This window comes from Gastrolobium bilobum, unplaced genomic scaffold, assembly GCF_033153095.1.
Source record: "Gastrolobium bilobum isolate Gb01-03AN ecotype WA unplaced genomic scaffold, APGP_CSIRO_Gbil_v1 utg3436, whole genome shotgun sequence".
NCBI classification, from domain to species: domain Eukaryota; kingdom Viridiplantae; phylum Streptophyta; class Magnoliopsida; order Fabales; family Fabaceae; genus Gastrolobium; species Gastrolobium bilobum.
In genome coordinates this window covers 205,300-215,008 of record NW_026896885.1, presented here as the reverse complement: position 1 = coordinate 215,008, position 9,709 = coordinate 205,300, and the positions used below count along the sequence as shown (strand labels likewise).

At 31.8% G+C, this 9,709-nt stretch overlaps 1 protein-coding gene across 2 annotated transcripts; it reads right to left on the bottom strand.

Annotated features, from left to right (window-relative positions):
- Window positions 1-4,954: 4,954 nt before the first annotated feature.
- Window positions 4,955-7,908, bottom strand: LOC133302653 (omega-3 fatty acid desaturase, chloroplastic-like). 2 transcript variants are annotated; one of them, XM_061502466.1, is made up of 8 exons: window positions 6,975-7,908; window positions 6,737-6,826; window positions 6,558-6,624; window positions 6,376-6,468; window positions 6,091-6,276; window positions 5,900-5,980; window positions 5,625-5,711; window positions 4,955-5,479 (listed from the first exon to the last, which is right to left on the bottom strand). In XM_061502466.1, the coding sequence occupies exons 1-8, from the start codon at window positions 7,490-7,492 to the stop codon at window positions 5,291-5,293; spliced, it is 1,311 nt and encodes a 436-aa protein (XP_061358450.1). In that variant the 5' UTR covers window positions 7,493-7,908; the 3' UTR covers window positions 4,955-5,290. The 2 variants fall into 2 exon arrangements, with proteins under 2 accessions (XP_061358450.1, XP_061358449.1); XM_061502465.1 differs by having other exon boundaries at window positions 5,574-5,711; window positions 6,975-7,897.
- Window positions 7,909-9,709: the final 1,801 nt, after the last annotated feature.

Sequence of the window (9,709 nt, the reverse complement as noted above, 5' to 3'; positions counted from 1 at the left end):
TAACTGTGACAACCCCAGCATCATTTGCTCACAAGAGGATAATAGTTGGTCACTTTAGTAGCCATATGTTTAATGCGATAGTAAAATATCTTGGTACTATTCTCAAAAAGAAAAAATATCTTCACATTGGTTTTAGTTATTTTCACAAGAAAGTTTCTGAAAATTTGTGGACTATAAATAAACCTTTCAATTTAGTTTTCTGTCATAAATAATTTTCATTTGTATAAAGATGTGTACTTTTAAATTACCAAGCCATATTGTTAATCCTGACTAAATATTTTCAACCGTTTTTCATGGGCTAATGGAAACTTTAATTGAGGGCTTGGCATAAGTGACCTACATATCCAAAACGAAGCTACTCAAAGAACCAAATAGCATAAGGGTTATATTGATAGAACCAAATGATTCAAGTGTTAAATTGATAGGTCCAATATAATTAACTCATTATAATAGATTTTAAGCATCAATTTGGACTTGGTTTTTCAGTAGGACGGTGGGTCACGGTGATCAAATTGGAATAGTGACCATTGTGCCACTGTTCCCACACAAATTTACCTAAATGCCACACTCCTGAATTAATTTTTCAAACTGTCACGCAGGCAAGGTCGCTTGCAGCAGTAGCGAACTATGCATGATGATGTGTCAGCAAGCTGGTGGTGTCAGAGTTCGCTTCTGACACAGACGACCTTTGTTTTTAACTAAGTTCGCCTACCATGTAGGCGACCTTCATTTTTTTTTTTTTCAAAATTTGATACTTGTTATCCACTAAAAATATGACACGTCAACAAATCGAGTTCGCCTGTGTCAGAAGCGAACTTGCCCTCGTGGCAGATTGAGAAATAACACTGTTTGCGTGACATTTAAGTAAAAAAGTTGGTAAATCGTGACATTTTAATCAATTATCCGATCAAATTAGTTTATGTTAGGATACTTCGTGTAGTGGAAACCCCTAAGCACTTATTTTTACCACAAAATCCATACCTCTAGGGGGTGTTTGGTTCAAGTTTTTGGAGAGGATTACCGGTAATCCTTCTTTAGTAAATGTAATTACCACGTTTGGTAGAAGGAATAAATTACGATTCCCGGATATCCAAGGATTACCGGTAATTTGATTTATAAAGAAAAGTTACTATTCAGATTACCAAAAATAATATGGTAATTCGGAATACCAATCAGAATACCAAGTAAAGGAAAAACACAACAATAAATTTTGAGACAAAAATACCCCAATACACATAAAAATCTAGACTCAATCTATCAATTACAAAAATAAAAATAGTTTGGGGTTATTTTTGTAAAATAACCTCATATTCCAAGTCATATTTCGTTCTAAACCAAATATGGAATCATTAATTTTTACCTAATATTCCCGGTAATATTTTGGCGAACCAAACACATCTTTCGTAAGATTCCAAGTAAACTCAATTTCTACTGAATTCCCATTAATCATGATTCCCGGTCACCAAAAAATTTCTCTTGTACCAAACACACCCCTAGCGTAAAAATAAAATAAACGATTCATTATGAAGGCTGACAAAGAATTTAAGCCCATCGCTTTCTTAAAAAGCTTTTCATACAGCTTTATGTTTTTTTTTTTTGGGTATACAGCTTTATGCTTTTAATGACTTACAAATTGTGTTACTGCTTCATTTACTCATTTTCTAGTTAACGGTTCCTTATTTATTTTATTTATTGTGTAATTCCTAAAAGGGTATATTATGCAATATGCATATGATTAGCTACTGCTTATATTTTAATGAGTTGTAAACATTTAATATGAAATCAACCATCAATTAAAATTTTAACAACCCACTTTTAAGTATGATAACCACATCAAGGCTACCATAATAATTCGTCTAAAATATAATTTAAGGACCATAATTAATTATTATTCTCTAACCAATATTCACAACCTCATATTTTTTATTATCTAGTCAAGAATTCTCAGTAATTCCCATCACCAAAAAAACTTTTGTAGCAGATTTAAAAACTTAATTTTCGTGGGGCATTTGGATTATAGTTTGAAAACCATGATTTGACATTATGGAAAAGTAAATATTTTTTTTCCCACTTCCACTGAAACCATAATATAAGAAACCCCCCACCCACACACACACACAACCAAAAATAAAAATCTTGTTTAAACACAAATTAACAATTTTTTGACCAAACATGGTTGAATTGTGGATTAAACTCGGTGCAAATTATAATGGGAGAAGTACCTCCAGGATTGAGAAGTACCTCCAGGATTGGCATGTAAAAGCTAATTACAATTTTCTAAAAGCTTTACATAATAAACAAATTTGGACTACATTTAACCGTGAATTTGAATGAGAAAGTTTGATTACAAATAAGTAAATTATTAGGTAATTTAAATCACCGCATGGTTAAAATTTTCATGTGACTTAAACTTTCTTCAATTGCCAACACATTGACTGGTCCTAGGCCCATAGGCTAGCAATCCTAAATTTAAAGATTAATTATCTCATATCAATACCAATCTTATTAAACCTGCCCCGATTATTGACTCAGTTCAGATATTGGGTCATTTGTTCAATTAGTAGGTCACTGGTTCAACCGCATAATCCAGTAAGTATATGTAAATTTATAAATTATATTAAAAAATTATAAATATACTTAAATACCTGTAAAAAATGAACAATTTCAAATATTTTAATATGAAAAATAATAAATTACATATCATTATCCAACAAAAGATCAATCAAACATAAAATACTTGTGATACTAGTGTTTCAAGTTCAGTAGACGACATCTCTAACTATAAATCAAATCAAAATTCTCTGCATATTACATAACTAAGATAATATTAGTGTTGTAGGTACATAATCTATATAAGTTAATAAGCTACAGATCACTCAAATATTTCAAAAGAAAACAAACCATTTGTATATGAGAGTGAAAAAAAGAAAGGCATCAATTATGAGAACAAACCTTTTTTTTATGAATTGAGCTGGGTCACCGGTTGAACGGACTGGGTCACCGATTTTTACAAAAATCAGTCGGCTCGCACCGGATCACACCAATTCTATAACATAGCTGATCTAATATGAAAATCAGACCGATTACATAATCAGTTCACCAATTTTTGGATTGACGCAGTCGCGTCAATCTGATTTTTATAACATTGTCTCGGGCCCACCATTTAGTTATTGCATTTCCCCACCATTTCTCTTGGGAATTAGTTATTAGCGATAGGATATTATATTTATCTTTCTTTTTTTTCATATCTATTCTATCTACTTTTATTTATATTGTCATATCACAATCTTATTCAACAGTAGAAAGATAGAGAAATTGTGAAGGTAAATTGAGATTATGATATAACGGTATATGTAAAATTAAATAGAGTAGGCACGACAAAATATAAATATAATATGTTATCCCAATTATTAAGGGTCAATATCTCCTAAATCTTCCTAAGGCTAGGTACGAATTTTAAATCTTGGATACAACATCGACCTAATCATCTCATTTCCCCAACTATAGTCTAAACATGCTTTGTTTAGCTACTCAAAGAACCAATGAGTGAATTAGTTATTTTGGTACAATTACGAAATTTTATGAAATCAAAATATAAGTAGTTGAAACACAGAGAATACAGAAAAATAAAAGATAAGGGGACAATCCGCTACCAATATCCAATCCCAATCCCAATCAATAATCCACTATTAGCTACTCCGATTTTTATATTATCTGTAGCATTTTAACTTTAAAGAATTCTAATCAACCTTCCTTTGATCCTCTATCTTTATCGTAACTTCCTTTATCATTGATTCTTCAATCATATAGAGATGATTTTTAGAATAGAAATTATACTTACACATGTAGTAGATTTATTACTGCAATTTTATGATTTTTTATAAAAAAAATTATATTACAATTTTATGTTTTACGATTTTTGATCGTCCCGTCAATTTTATGTAAAATCGCGATTTTAGCTTACACATATAATTGGTCTTAAACATGTCATATATGCGAAATAAATTAACAGTTAAATTAATTTAATTAAAAATATACTTATAGTCACAAATTTAAAGGCTTTGATTTTCTCATATTAGATGAGAATTGTTTTCTCATGTTATGTCACAACTAGTGATGGGTCTCGCACTTATTAAAAAATAAATAAAATTTTGTACACAAATCGAAAGATCATCACATGACAAAACACTTCTCATGCAACATGAGAAGTGTTTCCCCCAAATTTAAACCAATTTTATGATAATTCATTGAAAAAATATTTCTCTTACAACGAGAGATAAAATTATCTCCAACAATTCCAAAATAAAGTTGATTTAGGGTTTAAGGAAAAAAAAAACTGAATATTTTAGAAATTTTACTTTTTTCTTATATTATAAATATTATTAAAATACCCTGATTTTTTTTCCCCAAATCCCAAAACAACGTTGTTTTGGGTTTAAAAAAAAAAGCTTTATCTTTGGTATTTTATTTTATTGGCACATAATTTATTCATTGTTCAAGTTTTCTATTCGAAGTACTTACATTTTTTCATATATAGATATGAAATTTGTGTGGCGGTTCTCTATGTACTCCCTTTTGGACATGAATCATGATATATTGATATGGCTATGATATGAATGGTGAAAATGCTTGAGACGTAACTAGTTTTTGGGCTATGAACATGCGGTCCCATATCTTCTGATCACAGGTCACAACTGATAAACAAGCACATGTGGGGGCAGCAATGCTTGAGTTTCGTGGCTATTAGCTATCATGTTTTGAATCATAGAAATGTGAAAATGAATTTATATGAAAAGCATTGACACTAGTGGAGGCACGCACCATGTTTTCAGCCTTTAATAAAGTGCATGATAGGGTAGCCTAATATGTGACTTCAACATCATAGAAAATTCAAACCATTGATTGAGAATAAAAATGAGATGACCAACAGGAGTAAAAGACATCAGTTGCTTCAATTCTTTGCAATTATCATTCAATTTTCGAGATTGAGTTTGAGCAAAAACATAATTCATTTGATGAAAGTATTTCTTCCTTCATCAAGAATAAACAATTTACATACTCTTTGCTCTTCAATGAAAAACACACTACATTTACCACATTTACCCTGCTCATGCTTTCAATAGCACTTAGTTACAAATTGAATTTGTCATCATAGAACTCTAATACCCTTTACTAATGAGGAATTAAACTCTTGACAGGTTTTGGACTCAATGAGAGTACATGCACAGACACAATCTTCAGAGCTAAGGAATTGTGTCGCATGTCTTCAAGAGGAAAAAAAATCAAAGCTTTAGTTTGATGTTGTAGAAGAGCCACTAAGCTTAGAGTCTGTTTGATAGTACACAACATCCCCAGTGTCACTAACAAAATGGTCTTTCTTCAAACTTTTTATCAAATCTGTAATGAGGTGAAATGGAAGAGGGCTTGACTTCTTTGGCTCCCGGTAATATTTGCCAAGAACTGGCTTAACTGCCTCAGTCTACACGTGGAGCAAAGACAAATTCAAGTTTATACAATTCATGAAAGTTCCTATAATCTTTGATACATTGAAAGTAGAGTAGAAGGGTACTCACTGCTTCTATTAAATGATAGTGTGGGATTTGAGGAAAAAGGTGATGAATGACATGGGTTCCAATATCATGGTGGACGTTATTAATCCATCCATAGTCACGATCAATAGTTGTAAGGCCACCCCTAAGGTAGGTCCATTCCTGTCCAACATAATGAAAGGATAAAACTGTGAAGGAAGATTGAATTTTGAAAACTTCCAAGTTCCCATAAACAAGAAAGAAAGTATCTGATGAAAATTAAATTTTAGTTAATTACAACTTTTTCTGAAGTTATTCAAAAGATGGAAAGACCGAGTTGAGCAAACATTTTGCATGAAAAGAAAGATTACCTGTCCACGATACCATGGTAATTTGTCTTCATGGCCATGGTGATGCAAGTAAGTCACCAAATCCAACCACATAACAAACATCTTCAATTTCAAGTAAAGTCAAATTAGTTAGTACTTCATTTTGATTCAGATAGAAAAACCCATTATTATTAAGTGTCTGATTAATAGTTAGAAAAGGAGGTGGAGTTTACCCAGTAGGGAATGCCATAAAGCTTAAGCAATTGAACTGGACCCATTACAAATCCTAAAACTACAAGCAAAGCAGCCATAGCTGTCCAACAAATTGTTGAAGTAATAACATCTTTTCTTTCATTGGGAACGAACAAGTCACTGTTTGGGTTAAAGTGAGAACCGGTCTTCCCAGGACTCCTGTTCCACTGAATTCAAAGATTATCATAACAAATGTCAATTCTACACAAGATCTAATACCAATATATGTTCAAGTTCTGGTAAAACTATTAGGCACTATAACTTACAAGGTAGATAGGATAAGCAAGCAATGGAAAAGGTGCTGAAAATCTTAAAATAAGTGTTAATTTGTCCAAGCTCTTGAAGATTTTCTCAGGCAACTGCAAAATTAACATTAAACTTCTTGGATTAGAAAATGGAGACATAAAACAGATTCCCCTAAAAACCAGAACAAGGAATATCAGCTCACCGGGTGCCAAGATTCATCATTTTCAACATGGCCATGGTTTTGATGATGTGTTCTATGACTGATTCTCCTGTGCAATTCATGAAACTATCAGTTTCAAAGCCTAGACTAGAAATGATGCAGATTAGGATAAGACAAAAAAAGCACTAGCTAGAAGAATAGCAATTTATGCAGTAGCATACCACCCATGATATGGTACTAGAATTGAAGAATGAAGCAAATGGCCAACAACACTGTTCAGCTTAGGATTGTTTGAAAAGCTTCCATGACCACTGAAAAGTCCAAAGCACCAGTCATAGTTATCAAAACTAACAATAAGAATCCAATTTTTCCACCCCCAAAAAACAAAGCCAATCAACAATTGAATTATAAATCTGCATTAGAGGAAAACAAAAATAGAGAGATGAAATTGGGTATTACCAATCATGACCAAGAACAAAGAGAGCCCAAAACATGGTTCCCTGAGCAGCCCAATAAAGAGGCCAAACCAACCAGTTGTTAAGATAAGCTGCAGTAGCAGCCAACCCCAAAACCACAATGACATCCCTCACTACATAACTCATGGACTTCCATGGGTCCTTAACCCAACAGTGCTTAGGAATGGCTTCTCTAATATCAGCCAATTTGAATGGTGGTGGTGTAGCAGGGTCAAATTGTGGCACTTCTTGTTCAACCCCATTGATTCTCTCTCCACCTTTTTCCTCTCCTTCAGTGGTGCCAACCCTCAAAGGAACACTCACTTTCAATTCCCAGTTTCTCTCCCTAAAGCTACAACATGCAAAACCTCTTGTTTGGATCTTCAGATCTGCCAACCCCTTGTTTGTGTTCAAAAATCTAAACTTTGAAGGCTTGTGGCCCGAAATGGCTCCTGTTCTAGGTCGAGGAAACACAGGAGAAAGAGGCTTTAAGCCACATTCTGATAAAACCCATGTTGCCATTGGAGACCTAGATGGAGCTTTTACCCAAAGGGGTTGGTTTGTCAATTGGTTCCTACTACTTCCAAGTCCCTCGGAGGACAAAAAGGTAAAGTTACAAAACAATAGAGAGAGAGAGAGCAAATATTCTAGGACAAACAAATAAACAAGTTGAGAAATTTAAGATATTAGAATAGGTATGCACTTGTGTGTTTCAACAAGAGCCTCACGTTTGTGCTTTAATTTTCTCTCAGGTTTCTCCCACCCTTTTAACAAAAAGGGTATATCCAAAGGGTTCAATTTCTAGGTAGAAGAAGAAAAGGGTCTCTTCTGGTTCATGTTAAGATCGATTATTTAAATACTATAGGATGCAACATGTGTGAGTCTATGAGAGAGAGAGACTCAGCCATATTTAACTTTTAATTTCCACGTTCTTTTGTTGGGTTTCCCATTCGCAAGTGGAATGAAATTTCACTATTCTTTGCCTTTGAAAGTGGAATCTCCTATTTTTATGCCTTTACTTTTGTTTATTGGCACGAAGTGGAAGTCTTTGGTCCATGACGTATCATCATTATAACTAACCAAATTTTCATTCCTGGCTATGTGCTTTAATGTGAATGGTGATTGAGGTGACGTCCATGTGCATATGGGACACTTTTGTTAATTTGTTATTCTATTTGTTAATTCCATTTATTGATAAAAAAGGGTAGAAATTAACAGAAAAATATTTTGTAATTGGTGTAGATAAGTTATTTATATTTATTTTTAAAACATTGTTTTGGGATTAAAAGATTAGAAAATTATAATTATAAAGACTATGATAACTCTGAAATAAATTAAAATTATAAAAACACCGTAACTTCCGTCCCAAAACGACGTCGTATTGAACCTACTGCAGATAATTTATCTACGTTAACTAACTGCAGAAAAAAACAAAGTCATCATGAGAGCAGTTATCATTCAAGATGATTTGGCCGATATGATATTGTTTAAGGATAAATTAACCCTCTGAATTTTGTTATAAATGTAACAATTTTTTTTTCTTGAGAAATATATTAAGTCAAATGCTTGATTTGCATACATTAATCTTTCGTCAGATTCCAGTTTTAAATGTTTTTTCATTTATATTATTATTCTCTGTTTTATATAGCTCGTCAACATGCTTAATTTTGTATGTTTTTTCTTCAAAATTGTCATTATTAATTACTCATTTAAAAATTTCAATATATATATAAAAAAAAATGATAGAATTATAGATGTCTTCAAATACTTATTCACTTTTCATATTGACAAGCACATAATGTCAATCATTATGCCATTAACAAAACCTTGGACTTTTTCTAAGTTAATTAAGATAATATACTAGGATTTTGATGTCATGTAATAGGATTACTTAAAAGATGACGAGGTTTTGTTGAATAGAAAATAAATCACAGTTGCGTAACGTACTTCCTTGCTTAATGTTACGATGTTATTTTGAATAGTTAACTTTGTGAGAGTCACTCAATGAATAATAAAATAATATTTTAAAAAATGTATATATTTATTTTAAGTTCTCTAACTTTTTGAAAAGAATTGTTCCCAATTGATTTGTAAGGATTGTTTTTGTTTTGGATGCATGCTATGATTCCATATCTTTTAAAAATAACAATTAAAGATAAGTGGCAAGCTAAAGAGATAAAAGATGCGATTCCCTATCCTAAGCCTTGTACCTAAACATAATTTTATCAATTTTTGTATATAATCAGATTTTCGAATCTAATCTTAAATTTTAAAAATCAGTTTTGCAATTTTTTAATTTAAATAAAATTATTGATGACTCTATTTCACTTATTTGTTTTTAACGAATTTTTAATGGCTTCTCACCACAACGCCTTGTGCCAACTTGTGATAGTTACCTTTATTTTATTTTATAGTTTTTAAGTGAAATTGAACCATATTCTTTGAGGGGTTACATTGATTTCAAATGGGTCAAATTTACCTTAATTTGAATAACATAATAAGATGTGTGAGTTGGGTCAAAGAAATTGAAGAAAAATAACTTTCAGCCACTGGGCCCGATTTGGACTAACCCAATAACTTGTATTGAGCTAGAGTTAGACAACAGGAATTTATAAATTCTCATAATTAATTGCTAAGTATTAAAACAAATAACTTAAAATTTTCAATACAATTTACTTAAATAAAATATTTAAATTAATATTATTAGATTCTAATCATATAAATAAGAAAATATAAGTC